This window comes from Achroia grisella, unplaced genomic scaffold (assembly GCF_030625045.1).
Source record: "Achroia grisella isolate CSIRO2021 unplaced genomic scaffold, CSIRO_AGI_Agris_v1 utg660, whole genome shotgun sequence".
Taxonomy (NCBI): domain Eukaryota; kingdom Metazoa; phylum Arthropoda; class Insecta; order Lepidoptera; family Pyralidae; genus Achroia; species Achroia grisella.
In genome coordinates this window covers 2,550,733-2,569,334 of record NW_026712984.1, presented here as the reverse complement: position 1 = coordinate 2,569,334, position 18,602 = coordinate 2,550,733, and the positions used below count along the sequence as shown (strand labels likewise).

Below are 18,602 nucleotides of genomic sequence, written 5' to 3'. Positions count from 1 at the left end.
TGTGATGCTGTCGCCAATGTCGGCCGTTAGCGTAGGAGGGTGCACTAAGCATGCATTATAAAAATATAAATCAATACAAAATGTAAGAGTTAAAATATATCATCACTACATAGTATAAAACAAAGTCGCTGACCCTATCTGTCCCTATGTATGTTCAAATCTTTAAAACTACACGACGGATTATAAAGCGGTTTTTTAATAGATAGAGTGATTCTAGAGGAAGGTTTATATATATAAAACACGTACACCCGTGCGAAGCCGGGGCGAGTAACTAGTAATCGAATAAAATAATGTTCGGAGTCTATCTTCGTTAATAAATTTGTGGAATATGATAGGGTTTTGCAAGACTAGCACATGGACTTTCGTTCTGGTACTGTGTATACCATATTTGCTGATCAGTGTAAGTATTAAATTTCTTCTATAATGCTAGCTAAAGGGTAATAAACTTTTTATTATTGTGATCGCCGACCTTTTGTCTTTAGTGCAAGTAATATTGTCATAATGATTGTATAGAAAAAGTATAATAGAAATAATACTTTTTTGACTACTACTGCCATCTAGCGTTGAATAGATCTAGTACATGTATCATACACTTAAGGAAAATCTGTATGTGCTGACAGATGGCACCATTTCATTTCTGATAAATTCAACCAAAATATATGTTTTAATTATTCTTGTATATTTATTGTGTCCACTATGTTTCCAATATAAATAATTATTAGCATTATTCTCGAATAATGATTGCCATTTCGTATTCAATGAAAAAAATATAAGCATAGACAAAATTGTTGTCAATGAAACTTTACATACTAGAACCCACAGCCATAAAATTAACATTAAGAAGAAACATCAATTCTTGACAGTATGACAGTCAAAATTGTCGAATAATTTTCGTTTTAGCTTGTCATCGTTTTACCGAGTTGCAAACAAAAGTTATTAAGTATTAAAAATAGTAATGGCTTTACTGGATCTTTGTCGTCTCGATGAGAAAATCAATTTAAAGCCGGTGGACGCTCTTGCATCATTCCAAAACGATGTAATGGGATTCAGCCAAAATTTCATCAACAGCGCCCAACTCGCTGTACCGCCGTTTGCTAACGTAAGTTCAGATTATTCTAATAGTTTAATCAATTTGTACTAAATTTATTAAAGATTATCACACATATTTACATTTCATTTAAAAAAAACAATTAGTCTTATCCAACGCGGCACATCGACGCATGCAAGATTATTAGGTTTTTTAATTTGATTTAAAAATTCTTTAAAACGTTCTACGTTCCGTTACGTTCTACGTTCCTTTAATAATTATGTTTTAATTGCAGCCTGTAGAAACCCTAGCGAAATTTAACACAAAAGACGAGACTGGTCGTGATATAAAAATTGAATTTGATCATGGAACCACTACACTTGGATTCCGCTATAAAGTGAGTATAAATTGTTATTTATTATCCACTATTTAACTATAGTCTGGTTTTATTTACCTCTATGACAAATTTGACATTACCTATATTGAATTAACTTTTGCAATTCTTAAGTAGTGTTGAGACAATCAGAAATTAATATTAATTATCAATTTATACTGGTTAAAGCTTTAAAACTAATTGTCTGAAACAAAAAAATAGCACTGTACCTGGTAACATTATTTGAAAATTTTACATCTATTTAATCTTTGAGATTGAAAACTGACTCTAGCTGCCGTAGTAAACATTACCCAATCAAGGAAAGTGATTGTTACTATTACGAAATAGTGACCCATGTACTAACAATGCACCATGTCGGGTCAACCTCCATGTGGCCCCCCGTGATGATAACCATTGTTGTTATTTCCTGGTGAATTTGTTGTAACAAGTTAACTTTATAGCAAACTTAAAATTCCAGTATCAAACTATAACTATAACATAGGCAGACAATTGCAGTCATTCAGAATGGCAGTGATCCTATGATTATTTTAATGTTTTTACAAAATTTTTACAAATGTTTATAGGGTGGAGTATTGTTAGCGGTGGACTCCCGTGCCACTGGGGGCCAGTTCATTGGGTCACAATCCATGAAGAAAATTGTAGAAATCAATGACTATCTACTTGGTAATGTAAAACTAAAATATTTTTTATTAAATTTTAAGTCTCTGTTTATAATATCAAATTAACAGCTTCACTAAATGTAAATGAAAATGAAAGTATAGCAGTAGATATGATACATCAAAAATTAATAAAAAACAAAATGATTGTTTATAATTGGTAATATCTGAAACTCTTGTAGATAGCTAATGTGATAAAGAGTAACTTTTGTTACTCATCATTTAGAAAGTTTATTTATTTTAATTAAAAAATGGTTAAATTCCATGCTCACAAAGTCATATTTCTAATACCCATAAGACAAGACCTGTTTAGCTTGGAACTAGATTGCGCTCTGTGAATTATTCAAGGTTATATTATTATTTACTAGCTGGGTTGAAACAGCATGCAGCTGTTTCAACCCCCTTCAATTTATAGCCAATATGTTATTCTGATGCATAACTATATTACTGTAAAGATTCATCAAAATCCCTTAAGTAGTTTTGTGGGTGAAAGATAACAAACATACATCCATACTCACAAACTTTATATTAATATAATTTATTTCATTTATTAGGTACACTGGCTGGTGGTGCCGCGGACTGTGTGTACTGGGACCGTGTACTCGCAAAGCAGTGCCGTCTGTACGAGTTGAGGAACAGGGAACGCATCTCTGTGGCCGCTGCCAGCAAGCTGATGGCCAACATGGTGTACAACTACAAGGGCATGGGTCTCAGTATGGGCATGATGTTGGCTGGCTTTGATAAGAGGGTATGTGTGATTCATTCTACTAGCTTAAAAAATGACGATTTTCCATACAAAATTTCTTCCCCTTTTTTATTTTACGGCTTTTTTTACAAGTTTAGAATGTTATATTTATTTATATTTAATCAACAGTCTAAAAAAGAAGTTTTTTACACGTCTTTTGAAAAGTCTGACATTTTTTTATAATTACAAACATTTGTTTTTTGTATTTCTTATTTCTTAAATAAAAACCATTTTATTTATTGATGTTATTAATAATTTAGTCAAAATTTAAAATTTAAATAAAACATGGTAACATACCATGGTATATTAATTATATGTATAAAAACTTATATATTGTAAATGCATATTGTTTATTAATTTTCCAGGGTGCACAGTTATATTATGTGGACAGTGAAGGAACTCGCACTCCAGGCAAAGTATTCTCAGTGGGCTCAGGGTCCGTGTATGCCTTTGGTGTACTGGACTCTGGTTACAAATGGGATTTATCAGATCTTGAAGCTCAAGGTAATTGTTGATTTTAGATGTCCTCGAAAATTCAAATTCAAAAATATATTTATTCATGTAGGTCTATTACAGACTCTTATGATATGTTAAATCTACGTCAGTTTGGAATGCTTTCGAAAAATGTGAAGAACTGATAAGAAACTCAGCTCGTATTATTTTAAAGTTTTTTCTATTAAGTTCATTATCTACAATAATATAGATTCTTTTTAAAATTCAAATTTGGGAGAAAAGGAACCATCAGCCTATGCTATTTCATAATCAAATATTAAGCAAACAATCAGATTTCGTAACCCGAACAGACCAGTCCCCACAAACAGAACCCGTTGACGAGTATAACGGATGAGCCAGCCATCATTGCACTCAACTATATATTAGGAGCACATTGACTCGGCCCACCACGCCGCCATAAGTTTGCCCCTTATCTGCAGTGCTGATAGCTTTCCTCACAAACACATCTTTCACCTTTACGTCTAAGATCTAGTAATGCTCACTAGTGGACAGAGACCTTTCAGAGTGGCATCGGTATGAATGGATCGCGTCACTGACAGCATCGCTGGTATTTATACCATGTCATTGAACGTGAACTTTCTAGCGAGCATGGCTGTTTGTTTCAAGTTACTCCACTATGTCATTTATAGTATTTACAGCATAGCCTTTAACAATCACGTTTTCACCCATTACAATATTTAATTTACATTATTTAAACTGTTAACTAGTGATCTGCCTCGGCTTTATCCCATTGTCATTAGTTTGTGAATTCTGTATAAATAATCTTACTAATATTATAAATGCCAAAGTGAATCTGTCTCACTTTCACGCCAAAACTACTGAACCAAATTTCATGTAAATCACATGAAATTTGGTACATTTTGCAAAAGGGTAGATGAAAGGTTGTATGGAAGTATCATCATTAAATATGACATTGAAAGTATCTAAAAATTTTAAAGGGTTACCGCTTTAATGAAATAGGGGATGAATGTTTGAATGGAAGTTTCTGTTATACCGATCATGAATCATTCCGAAGGACTGAGATTTTATGCCTCTTATCCTGTACTTTCTCTCCTTTGTCTCTTCTTACCTTTCAACCGAAAAACAGATAACCTTGCCGATTGAAATAGATCAGTTTGACTCACTAAACGATTACTTGAATTACGAGCGTGCATGTCAATAGTTGGAGGCCTTCCTACGCTGCGTCTTCCGGGCCGTGGTTGCCACTCGAGGACTTTACGACCCCATCGGCCATCTGTCCTACGAGCTATGTACCCTGCCCATTGCCACTTCAGAGTCGCAATTCTTCGGGCTATGTCGGTCACTCTGGTTCTGCTGTGGATCTCTTCACTCTGGGAAGGCCTCCAGCAAGGTGGACCGACGATCTGGTCAAGATCGCTGGAAGGTATTGGTTGCGAGCAGCGCAGGACCTTTCGTCGTGGAGATCTTTGGGGGAGGCCTATGTCCAGCAGTGGACGTCTTCCGGCTGCGATGATGATGATGATGTCAATAGTTGTTTATTTTTATTTAATGTTACATCTAGAGAAATAATAATAGTAAATAAATTGGCTTTTTGTAAAAAAAGAAATTCAATTGAGTTTCTTGACAGTTCTTGCCCATTCTCGATTGAATTTGTATACTGTAGGTAAAAAGTTATAAGCGGCTAAAATGTCCAACATGAATAAGTGGTCTTTATATTTGAATTTGGTGTACTGCATGGGTAGACGACTTTTTACAGTGATCATATGATTTGATTGTAGAGCTCGGTCGCCGGGCCATCTACCACGCGACCCACCGCGACGCATACTCCGGTGGGATCATCCGCGTCTACCACATCAGCGACAAAGGCTGGGTCAACATCTCCAACGAAGACTGCAGCGAGCTCCACTACAAATATCAAGCAGAGAAAGGACTTACTGAGGAATAGATAATGGTTAAATAAAATTGTATTATTTTTATAGCATACTTTTTATTTAAACACTACCTATCTCTATCACTTAATTCTTTTATTAATTCAGGAAATATATATCTTATTCGGAATGGTACACCCGGGTATAGTACAGCCTATCGGGGTTAATTTGTGGTATTTATTCCGATTTTTGCATTAATTCATGATAAATTGAAATATATATCTTATTAGGTGTTGTCGTCTAATGGAGGTGAATTCAAATTCTCTCTCCCCAGTCAAAGTAATAACGGTATAAAACCGAAAAATTAATCTTAGAGACGACATCCGTAAGCTCGCTCCCGTGCCACGTAGAATTCAATTACGTTAATTAGTATAAAGAGTATATATAAACTAAATATAGAGTACATAACATTTTAATGTTCTGTAGTCGATAGACTTCAAAATTTATTGATTTTCAAATTTAAAATCTGCTTGAGTCTGCGTAGTTACCGCAGTCTTACCTATGGCTGAAAGATTAGACCACGTTGTGGAAATACAATATACTAGACATGTAGGACAATATATAGGATGAGTGATGTCACGGACATCATATGGTGTAATTCTCCTATACTGAAAATGAAACAACAATGATAGACTGAAAGATCTTGGAGAAGCTGTCGATATGGAAATTATCTGCAAAAGATCCAAAAATTGGCAAGAATGTTTTATTTTTTATTCAAGTGTTTTGATTTGTACGCCCTATATAATAATAATAATCTCAGGACAATTCACACAGCGCCATATAGATCCAAGTTAATCTAGCTAAAGCTTGTGCTATGGGTACTAGGTACATAACTTTTAAACAGACAGATATATAGAGGTATTTTCACATTTATAATATTAGTAAGTATTAGTATGTAATATGTTATCTGTGTTATTAATAACATATTTAATAAACTAACCCAAACTATCCAAAGAAAAATAGTTATAAATTTCACATCAACGTTAGAGAATCGTCCTATACTTATTTATATCTATACTCATATATGAAATCCATAAATGTCAAATTATTGATAAACACATTAATTGAATTGACTGTTAGTGGTAAGTAATAGCTTCATTTAATTACCGTTTCAGTAACAAATTAATTTCACTTTTAACTGTACGTTTTCTAGCAACCAAGTACAAAATAAATATGCCTACAATATATCATATTGAAACCTCAGAGACTTTATTGGAAAACTATTTGAATGAAGAGTTTCAAGCAATGCTCAAACCTCTAAATTTACTGCAATACATTTTGTTAACCTCAAAATACAGAATTAGAGATAATTTTATTACACCAAACGGATCTTTGCATAAGTATTTTTCTATTCTCATGAACGTTATTGTTTTTCTTTTTTACTTCTATCGTCTTAAACTGTGTCTTCTTAATGAGAACGTTGCATTCTTTTACTTCTGTTACATTCTTGATCTATTTATATATAGTTTTGGTTTTAGTTTGAACACTATATCTGATATTAGCACCGGTAAATCTAATGTTCAGTTGATTTTAATACTGCATAATATTTACAAAATGAAAAAAAATAATGATAAATTCAAATGTATCATAAAATTTAATTGGTTCTTTGTAACCGTAATAATTATATATTACTTTTTAAATATTGGATATCCAGTAGTTTTTTACGATACGCTGATAAAAATAATTGTACATTATATATCTTTAATTTTTATAATTTGTTTCGATATGAATGTAATTTATGCCAGTAGATTAGTAGCTACCGTCAATTACGAAGTAGCATTATGGACTACTGAACTGCATCGTCGTCCTGAATCTCGTCATGGAATATATATAATGGATAATGAATTAAATGATTTTACAAGATCTGGACAAAAGTATACCAAAAAGTTATTCAGTATTTATGTCAGTTTATTGGAGGCATTCAAGTTGTGCAAAAGTTCGTTTCAAATTATGGTAAAATTATTTTTTAGGATTTTTTAAAATCACTACTATTATTTCGTAATGTTCTTATAACTTTTATTTTGCAACGCAATAATAATTATAATAATAATTCGATATTTTTTATTACATCTAACTAGATGTAATAAAAAATATCGGATTATTTGCCGTTCTATAATAGTTAGAATGGCAAATAAGCGGGCAATACAGACCGAACGGCAAGTGGCAACCAGCGCCTATATACACGAACAGCACTGCAGTCATGTCAATATATAACACCACAGGTATCCCTTATGCGTTGTCGCTTCTGAGGACCAAGATATCATGCAATTACACTGTAATTTCGCTGCTATCTTGCCTTTTAAATCGAAACATAACTTATAAAACTACTTGGTAAAACTAGTTCAGATAGAGTTATCGACGCAGATATTATAAACAAATCTTTCTTCCGATGTAGACACGTCTATTAAATACTATTTATCTTTTAATAGTAATTTAAAGCAATACTAATCGTAATTGCATTATATATGTCTATTAGACTACAAGCCCATGGAAAAAATTAACGTGTGCAATGAACCAACGTAAATAACGCTTAGAAGGCTGTTATTGTATCAGAAAGTAACTCTGAGCACTATACTGTTATTTCTTCACTGGTTAATTTTTTCTATGGACTTGTAGTCTATTGAAGGGTTTTATAAAAGAATATAACAGTCTGGGTTGTAAATAATACGTTATTTAATTTTTTATTATAACACGACAATATAAGAACATATTTCTACGGCGGCGCAGCAGAGAGAGAGAGACTTATATAGCGCCCTCTCTGTTATGCAGTTTTAAGTGTGGCCATTATAAGAAAACTAAATTGACCTAGTGAAATAACTGTTGCCATATAAAATTATATTTAACATCTATATAGCTATACTTTTGTTTCGTTTCGTCTGCCTGCTTCTGGTAAGAGACACAAAAAAAAATGTTTTAGGTACTCAGTCTCACCGTTTCCTAAAGCGTACATAAGTACATATGGGGTTTTTATATGTTTTATCTTTTTTATCATACTATTTTTATCAGCGTGAGTAAAGTTGTTAGCTGCAACTTGTAATTGTATCATTTTCTATTTTCAGATTTTATTTCATACAACGGAAACGTTTTTACATAGTCTGTTGTATGTGCAATTGTTAATAGTTTTATGCAATCATTATGAACTTGTAAGTACCTAGAAATGTTAGTTATAAGGAATTACAAATGGGAAAGATTCTTTGACTGGTTATTAGATCTTTCAAGTCACGTCTAACACTAAAATAATAGATCTTGATTTGATGTGAACACACATCATACATGCGAAAGTTTGTTAATATGGATAGATGTTTGTTACTCTTTCACACAAAAAGTACCTAGTGGATTTTGATGAAACTACAGTAACATAACTTATACATCAAAATAACACATAGACTAAAATATAAAAAGATATTATGTGCATATATTAGGCGATATCTAATGATAAGTGGACAGTCATGATCAGCTAGTATAATAATATGTATATTGTACCAGGAAAATTGACATAGTATATTTACTTAAAAACAATCTCGAACAGGCTTACCATGAGCCGTATGCTTAGATATTTGCCATCACTGTGAAGTATAAAAAATGCGTTTGATTGGGTACCTGAGTTTTTTTTGTTTTATGGATGATAATGGTATGGTTCACCCGTCTACGCTAACGGTTTACGTTGGCTGACTAACTGTTTTTTCAGTTAACACAGTAAGATTACAGAAAGTGTTAATTTACATTGTTATTATTGTAATTTCAGTCACAAACAATATATCACATATTAAACGTATCAATATGGATTCTAAAAAATTATCTGCTTCAAATAATATTGTCTATAGAATACGAGAAAAGTAATTTGGCATTCAACAATGTTTTATCAATCTGCGCATCTTTAATGCAATCATCTAGTATAACAGGTAATGTATATATTATATATATATATATATACATACATATATAGAGTATAGATATGATATTTTATATATATAAACACATGATTACGGAATATTCTCCCGCTTATGCTAACATTAATATTTTAGCACACAAAATTTATGCCGGATGCCATTCTCTGATGATTCTTCTGATGATTCTGAGATGACGACGTAAGGCAGTAAAAATGCATAATGCATAACGGACGGTATATAAATAAAGAATTGGTGCTTACGGTATACACTATCTACTGGCGTAGCTGAAATAAATAATATGTTACTCTGTAAAAAAAAAGTACATAATTCTAATTGCAAATAAGTTGACGGTTCACTTGATGGTAAGTGGTAACATGATACCGTCACCTACATACCCGTTAGTTACGCCATTTATAACATTTTTAATGTCCATTATATATATAGTAGTATTTATATTTGCAGCCAAGGTTTGTATATTTGTAATTTACCGGGTAAGTATGTAGGTACCTGTAAAGTGGCGCCTCTGTTGCGTCACTGCGAGCGCATCTATATCATCAATGTTGTGCATCTATTCACATCGAAAAAATAAGACCTGTCTGATTTGTGCAATCATCCGCCGTGCACGCTGCTATTACGTTAATCTCGAATTTGGACAATATTTTGGTGTTTGTGCTTTACATCATTATGATCTGCGCGACAGCCGTTTATAGGTCGTCCAGGAGTACGAGCCCAATATATTACAGGTAAAAAGCCTTGGATGTTATTAATCAGTCAGCGACTTAACATCCTATTTCTGAACCAGCGACCTCGTCCTACCACATGGTGGTGAAACCTTATTTTCTATATTTTCCCCAATTTCCCACCAGTTGTAATTGAACTCTTGTGACACCCATAATGTCGCGTTGCCATTCCGGACGTCTAAGATGAGGTGACATCGCTATATATTTCACTGCATTTTCTCACCCTACAAACGAAATTTACATACCAAGTAGCTTAGATCTAAAATAGTTAAGACCGAGTGTACCTACCTACCTCAGGCTTAAGATTTCATACCTCTTACGCTGTAATTTCATGTTTCAGAAGAGGAGCGAAGAATTTACAAGAACATATATCGTTTGAGCCGCGCATCATGCAGTAAGATGAACGCGTTCGGATTGTACGATATCGATGCAACTTTGCCGTTACGACTTCTCGGTCTCCTTGCTACTTATACGATTGTAATGCTACAATTTGATTTATTATACAGGGATGTATCATAATGTATTTAGTTTTAAGTTTAAAGAATTATCTAGAAAAATAATTTTAAGTTTATTGGAGACAAATAAATAATATTGAATAGGTTAAAAATTATTGCATTCTATGATGAATTCTGTAACGCTAAACTCGTAGGTTACTCGTTCGTAATCATTCTAAGCGAAAAACTATTTAGAGTCAATGACATATTTCACGAGTTCATTCCATTATAAACAAATATAAAAAAGTGATATTATAAAGTCTTTTTAATCATATTATTTTAACAATATGATGTAAAAATGGATACATAGTTTTCGCTTCACTTATAATGAATATATTTCTCTAATGCCAGCATTAAAGTGTTAATCTATTTGATTGCCTTTCCTGACATATGACATGTTTTGTATACAGTCTGCTACCTACTAAGTATTACATTATATTTAGATAAGTGTAAGGGCCTTCTTATATTAAGATACTGATAAGAAATTTAGTGTAATGCATCTTAAAGTTATATTTTTATTAAAATATAAAAGACATGACATATTAATAATTATATCTATAGATAATTCACACATCCCAAGCTAAGCAAAACTTGGTTACTACACAACTGATAGAAATAGTAGAAATTGTTATATATATGTATATACTATATATATCGTTACTTTTGTGAATACATACATAATATACATAGAAAACACACAGTAACACAAATATCTAAAGCTCCACTAGCTATACTAAAGCAAATTTGTTTATCCGATAATACTCAACTATTAAGCTTTTTTTGAATAAAGCTTTAAGCAATTGTTTTTCATTAACTGTCTATTAATTGACAGAAATAACCAATGTCCCGTATTGAGTCAAAGAATAAATGGTCACATTATACCTATATACCCCGCGAAGTGTTGCCATATTAAGTGCTGCGTTCACCATGATGTTGACAATGGACAACACATATGACTGTGGCTCTATGATCTATGATAACAGTCTAAACATATATTACTGTAAGCTATGAAAAACAGCCTCGATGATCTAGCGGTTTCCGATGGGGTTTGATTCCTCGCTCGATACAAATATGAGTAAGTTTAGGTATATACTATTTTAAATTTGATGAGGTCATTATTTCGGTGTAAGTAGGAAAGATCGCGTTTTATTTCCTTTCGAAAAAAATCGGAAACTTAAGAAAAAATAAATAAGTCGTGGTAAAAGTCCGTGATTTTTCCTAATTGTAAGTAGATATGTATGATTGTTTGTAGTGGTCTGGGTGTTACGTATAACATGTATGTATTAAAAACAAACATGTTATACGTGTGAATTATCAACAGATATTATTAAAACAAAGTCGTACACATTCTGTAGCCTAATGTACGAACTAGAAGTTGTATATTTAAGTGTATTGTCATCTCACAGTATCGTAATGTAAAAAGCTAATAGTAATCGTCATAATCGAATAAATGTATTTCCAACAAAATTAATCCAGTTTGATTGAACTGTTGAGGAAAATTTCGAAATTGTGATTATTAAATAATTTAATTTTGAACACTATTTTTATACCTACATCAGTGAAATTGGTTAATCCGTTTCTGAGATTAGCATTTACAACCTTACGAAGAATAAAACAAAAACTTTAATAATATTTTTTTCTGTGAATAAAGTACAGCGAGTATAATTTTGTTATTTTTTGTAAAAATATTTATTGTACACATAAGGCTTGTTTACAATATTACAGTATCTAATATATAATACATATGTTTTATAAAATTGTAAATTACAAATCGATTAATTAAATAATGTACATAATGCCAACCAAAAATAAATCTAACGAAGTTCTGCTAAATAATATTTTACACGAAGACTTTCAAAGGATGTTGGCACCTTTAAATTTCATGCAAGCTATGTTTTTCAGTCCAAAATTTTGTATTCGTGACAATTTTATAACGCCAAATGGATTATTGTACAATATTATTTTATATTTCGGCCTAATTTTATATTTGGTTTTATACTTAATGAATGCAATAAATTTATCTAATTTGTCTCAAACTTCAATAATTATCTACGTAAGTTTAATTTATAATTGGACATGTTTTATAATAAACTGTTTTATTAACATATATTACTCGAAAGATAATGTAGAATTATTATTAACGATTCATTCAGTGTACACATTGCAAATTGAAAAACATAATAAACTTAAAAATGCAACGAAATGGAATTGGATATCTGTATTTTTGTTAATTTCAATATATTTTTTAAACCTTTTATATATATATTTTATAATTAAAGAAGTTCAGTGGTTAAATTTTTCATGTATGTTTATTTTGGCAAGCCTCGATTCTAATATGATTTACACTATGTGCATTATAAAATTAATAAGGAAGGAGTTAAATATATGGGTTTCTGATGTAGTTTGTTTTAGAAATTTGAACGATAAATATTATTTGAATACAATGTTACATATGTACAAGGACATATTAAAAGCATTTCATTTGCAGAGTAAAGTATTTCAACTACAAGTAAGTTAGTTTTGGAATTAAAAACTATATAATGACAACTGTATATCGCGACTTTGTCTATCTTTTTTGAGATAAAAAAAATGTACATTCTCGTGATCTCGTGTCTCTTTTTCTTCACGCCTTATTTAATTGAGTTTGTATGCGCTAAACTTAGGAACTACGACTTGGACTTAAAAAAATTAATTTAATGAGGAAGGCTGTAACTTATTTCTACGCACATCGTGAAATGAGTATAAATGAAAAATATCGAAACGGGAAAAACAATTCCCTTTGAAAGCAGATGAAGAAAGCTAATTGTTAATATTGGTATGAAAATAGAAATTTCACAGCAATAATGTAATTTAAAATTTACAGATGTTATATCATGGAATAGAATTTTTTATCCATGGACTAATATACGCCCAACTTATAATTAACATACATGGTTTTAATAATCAAAACATGAAAAACGTAAGTTTTGTACGCTTGATTTTTGTTGTGTAATTGGAATGGCAAACAGGCCGACGGCCCTTCGGATGATAAATGATAACCGTCACCTATATAATAATAATAATAGTTTTTAAGCATTTTTTAAATACCATAATGTTAAACTTAGAAATGAAAAGTATTTATTCACCTATAAACCGAACACATTATTATTTTAATTATTCTTTATTGCATGTAATAAAGTTTGTACTATTGGCGAGCAAAATTATATTCTGAGGGCAGAAGATTGTTAAGGCAATATTGTACGCATTAATAATAATGGTAATCTTAAAACAATTCACACAGCGCCATCTAGACCCAAGCTAAAACTTGTGTTAAGCTAGTTAAATACTATATATTATACATAGTATATATACGTTGTTCAAAATCTACCCTGTATCATCGTAAGCACAGATTATTATATTAGAGTCCGTTAGATAACTGATACAAATATATAGATATTTTTTTTCGTAAATACATATTATACATAGAATATATATACGTGAACAATAATACCAAAGACATCACGTCATCTTGTGATGCCATCTCAGTTGCCAATTCAGAGGTCTAAGATGTCATTCAAGTCTTTTGAACCAGGTCGTCGTTGTTGAACAGGAATGTCGACGAAAAAATTAAGCATAGGATTTATTCAATGACTAAAAAACGTCATAAAAATTATTTTTCAGGCTTTAATACTATTTACAGCGATAAGTTTTTTGTTTTGGATTCTGAAAAATACAGTTTTGCATGGCTTGCTAAGCTATCAATGTGAAAAATTTTATATGGCGCTCAAAGATGCTGAAGTAAGCTGTGTATTGGTTATAAATCACAATAAATGTTCAGGTAATCATTACATAGTTTAAAACAAAGTCGTTGGCGCTGTCTGTCCCTATGTATGCCAAAATCATTAAAATTACGCAACGGGTTTGAGGCGGTTTTTTTTTAATAGATAGAGTAATTCAAGAGGAAGGTTTATATATATATATATATATATATATATATATATATAATAAAAGTACACACTTGCGAAGCCGGGCCGAGTAGCTAGTTAATAAATATTTTATGAATTTGTTAGGCCATTCTTGCGGCCTATAAACACATCCTTTTATAAGTTAGCCTTTGTTATTTGCTAGAGATGTTTGCCAAGAAACTGCTTTTAAGACCAAGATGAATTAAATTTATTTTAATACTAGCTCCCGGCAAACGTTGTTTTGCTTTAAAATAAAAAAAAATTTAGGGGTGGACTACCCCTAACATTTAGAGGGATGAAAAATAGATGTTGGCCGATTCTCAGACCTACTCAATACGCTCACAAAATTGCATGAGAATCGGTCAAGCCGTTTTGGAGGTGTATGGGAACGAAAACTGTGACACGAGAATTTTATATATAAGATTTCATATTTCTACTTTACAGAATTCAAAAGACTATACAAATATGTCATTCATACAAATATATCGGTGGACATTAAGCTGAGTGCATTTAATGTATTCACCGTCGATGCTAAATACGTGCTGAGAGTACTGAGTTTACTATCAACATATTTAATAGTGATATTACAATTTGTTTTATAAAATAAAATTGATAAATATTGATGTAATGTATGTAGTTTTACTTTATTTTTTTAGATTATAACCTAGAAGCAACTTGCCTTGTAAGATATGTTTAGTTAAAGGGTAACAAGGTAGTGAAATTACAGAATAAGGGGCATGATATCTTAGTTCTTCGAAATAGCAACGTTAAACTCATACGTTGCTATTCCGAAGAGCTATTAAACTACTGCTAGTTGGTAGTTTGTATTCATTTCAACTTAAAAATGTAAAGTAACAATAAAATTATTTAAAAGAGCAACACGCAAGTTTCTTGATCGTTCTTCTTGCGATGAGACAACATTCCGAATGAGCGGTAGATTAAAAAAACGTGAAGAATATTCAATAGGGTTTCATGTAAGTTTATTTGAATAAATTATTTTCTATTCTATTCCATTTTATGAGGTGTCACAGTAATGATACCGTGATGTCCGAAATGTTGTCTATGAAGGTAAATAGGCGACAAGTATTGCTTACAATTAGCTTGTTTGCATTTCGATTCTAGGATAGGATACATAAAACGAAAATATTAATTTAACAACACCCAAAGTCACAGACAAAAGCTAGTGATCAATAAAAAATATTTTTAATGTCCTATTTAAAAAAATGAATTAATTATATATGATGGATTAGTTAATATACCGAAACCATTTCGATGTACTAACGAAATCAAACAATCACCAAAGTGTATGACTAGTTCTAAAAGAAGCTCGTATTGTATCATTCTTTTTACTTATTGGATACGCGTTAAAAATACGACTGGTTGTAAATAATTAGTAAAATGCCTAAAAAGTATAACAAGAAATACACAGAGACTGTATTAAAGAATTATTTAGGAGGCGAATTTCAAGCGATGCTGCGTCCTTTAAATTTATATCAATATATTTTATTAACATCAAGATACAGAATAAGAGATAATTTCATTACCCCCAATGGTTCTTTAAACAATTATGTCTCTATTATTGTGTGTATTATTATAATTATTGTTTATTCTATTCGTTTAATAAACAGTGACGATGGTGCAACTTACGAAATATTTTATTACAGCTATTTAGCTGACTTGTGGATGTATACTTTTGGATTCTTATTAAATACGACCTGTGATATACGTACTAGTGCATCAAATGTTCAATTAGTTCTAAAATTGCATGATGTTTATAGAATTAAAAAAGACACAGACGTTAATTTTCAAAGTATAACGAAACGCAACTGGTTCATTGTTGTAGCGATATTTGTATATTACTTTGCAATTATTATGCATCCAATTATTATGGCTACTGAACCAAAAACGGTCATAAACTCACTCGCTTTATTGGCATTAATATGTTTCGACATGAACATTATCTATTATAGTAGAATCATTGCTTTGATCAATCATGAAATGACTATATGGATTTGTGAGGTACAGTCATACTCGGGATTATATTCATGCGATTATGACGACTGTTGTTTTGAATCAAAGAGAGAAATATATACAAACACAATGTATTACGTATTTGATAATCTATTAGAGGCATTTCATTTGAGTAAAAAGATATTTCAAGTTATGGTAATGTATTTTTTTTTTATTATTTTTTGTGGATTATTATGTCAAATATAATTAACAATATTTATTACTATGCAGTAGAAATCTAATAAATTATAACTTTTTCTTTGCAGATTCTTTTCCATACCACAGAGACCTTCATACACAATCTTATATATGTGGAATTCTTAATAGTATTGATCAAATTTCATAAACAGGATAATTCAGTAAGATGTTTTTAAAGTATATATAGTGCAGGGTATAGTACTTGAATTGAAAATAAATTCTAGTACTATGTTTCGTTAGTTTTTACTAGGGATGTTAAGGAGATCCGTAACCGTAACCGAATCCGAAATAAAAGTTTGGGACAATATCGGATAGGGGCGGATCCTAATTGAGACTATATAACGTGTTATATATATATTTTTTTAATTCTTTTAAAAAATATTATCCGTAACCGAAATTATTCCAAATTAACGGATAATCCGAAATAATTTCATATCCGTATCCGTATCTAGTATAATAATCATTCCTATATCGGAAACTCATCCGTACCCGAAATTTCATATCCATAACGTCCCTGGTTTTTACTTACTCTACCATGTACCATTCGAATATTAATCACCTACTTTAAAGATGACTACATATAAGAGAACATCGGCAAGGATACATTGCATTGCATTGCATTATTAGCTGTGGTTCGGTTGTAGAGCGCAGAGTAGCCAGTGAAATTACAGAGACATCACATTTCTTTTGAATAGCAACTACAACACATGATAACGTGATGTTCGTAGTACAATTCTTGTATTATATGTAGGTATATAGGCAACGGTTACCTCTTACCATCAGGCAGGCTAGTAGCATTTTTGTCATTCCAGATATATAAATATATATATTTATTCAAGTTTCAGGGAGCTACAATATTGTTAATATTAAGTATAACGTCATGGGCATTCAAGAATTATTTATTACAAGTACACGTATCTGTTGAAAGTGAAAAATTAACTTTAGCATTTAAAAGTGTAGTAGCGGTATCTGCATCTGTTATGCAACAAAATACCTTATCGGGTAAGTATTACCATATATTATCTGTGGTATTACGTATGTTTTTACACTATTTCTTTAAATTTCTGTATTCTATTAATATCACCATTGTAATATAAAAAAAACGTACAAAGTACTTTATTTATTTGTTCCTCATCTGTGTAGACTTGTACAGCAAAGCTAGTTTTTGAGTAGTTTTTTATACAGACATATAAGTATTATATGAAACAAAATTATATATAATTGTTTCTACCAAACACAAAATGTCTAACTATCAAATAAGAAATGAATATTTTATTATACAATACATATTACATTTTATATATATTACATTTTTTCTACAATATTCTTAGATTTAAATTGGTTCAGTAGTTTTGGCGATAAAGTGTAATACACAGAGTTACCTACTAATAATAATTTTTATTATTAAGGAGTCTAAAAAATAGTAAAAATGTGTACATTACTATAGTATATAGTACTTTTTGTACAAGACCGTTTTGTCTTGTATTTCCACTAATTTATATTAATCTAAAGCATATATTATTATATTATATATCATTATGCTGAAAATTTGTATTAAGAAAAAATTAGAAGTTAAAATATGTATAATGTATTTTACTATGATAATTTAATATTTGCCAATTTAATTGAAAAATGATGTGACCGAAACTGTAAGAATTTGTCTGACTGAAATATAAAACCTATCTATTTCATTATACCTATTTTCCAGAAGAGGAGAGAAGAATTTACAAGAACATACATCGTTTGAGCCGTGCATCGTGCAATAAGATGAACGCGTGCGGATTGTACGATATTGATGCAACTTTGCCGTTACGTCTACTTAGTCTTTTAGCCACCTACACGATTGTGTTATTACAATTCGCTTTACTCAATATAGAAACTTAATATGACAGAAAAATGATCACTCCTTTTTTCTAATAGATGATAAGGGGCTATCTTTATATATAAAAATTGCGTATCACGTTGCTTGTCCGCGATGGACTCCTAAACTACTGAACCGATTGGGAATTTGATTTGGACATCGTGTGCAATTTGATCCAACTTGAAAGATAGGATAGCTTACATCTCAATATATAGTCGCAATATTATTTTATTCAAGAACC

At 31.1% G+C, this 18,602-nt stretch overlaps 2 protein-coding genes across 2 annotated transcripts; both read left to right on the top strand.

Moving 5' to 3' along the window:
• Positions 1-850: 850 nt before the first annotated feature.
• On the top strand, positions 851-5,272 carry LOC131849632 (proteasome subunit beta type-5). Its single transcript, XM_059199741.1, has 6 exons — positions 851-1,099; positions 1,323-1,424; positions 1,985-2,084; positions 2,632-2,825; positions 3,188-3,326; positions 5,075-5,272. Exons 1-6 carry the CDS (start codon positions 956-958, stop codon positions 5,239-5,241), a joined length of 846 nt encoding a protein of 281 aa, XP_059055724.1. The 5' UTR covers positions 851-955; the 3' UTR covers positions 5,242-5,272.
• Positions 5,273-6,397: 1,125 nt separating this feature from the next.
• Positions 6,398-18,384, top strand: LOC131849678 (uncharacterized). The gene is made up of 6 exons (XM_059199791.1): positions 6,398-6,564; positions 6,973-7,126; positions 14,009-14,125; positions 16,569-16,661; positions 17,394-17,502; positions 18,209-18,384. The coding sequence occupies exons 1-6, from the start codon at positions 6,398-6,400 to the stop codon at positions 18,382-18,384; spliced, it is 816 nt and encodes a 271-aa protein (XP_059055774.1).
• Positions 18,385-18,602: the final 218 nt, after the last annotated feature.

What these genes read in the sequence shown, in the direction of transcription:
- LOC131849632 (XM_059199741.1), top strand. Translation starts at nt 956, where the DNA reads ATGGCTTTACTGGATCTTTGTCGTCTCGATGAGAAAATCAATTTAAAG. An exon ending in CTGTACCGCCGTTTGCTAAC is followed by an intron (nt 1,100 to 1,322) that starts GTAAGTTCAGAT and finishes TTTTAATTGCAG; the next exon opens with CCTGTAGAAACCCTAGCGAA. An exon ending in AATCAATGACTATCTACTTG is followed by an intron (nt 2,085 to 2,631) that starts GTAATGTAAAAC and finishes TTCATTTATTAG; the next exon opens with GTACACTGGCTGGTGGTGCC.
- LOC131849678 (XM_059199791.1), top strand. Translation starts at nt 6,398, where the DNA reads ATGCCTACAATATATCATATTGAAACCTCAGAGACTTTATTGGAAAAC. An exon ending in AAAAGTTATTCAGTATTTAT is followed by an intron (nt 7,127 to 14,008) that starts GTCAGTTTATTG and finishes ATTATTTTTCAG; the next exon opens with GCTTTAATACTATTTACAGC. An exon ending in TTCATAAACAGGATAATTCA is followed by an intron (nt 16,662 to 17,393) that starts GTAAGATGTTTT and finishes TGGGCATTCAAG; the next exon opens with AATTATTTATTACAAGTACA.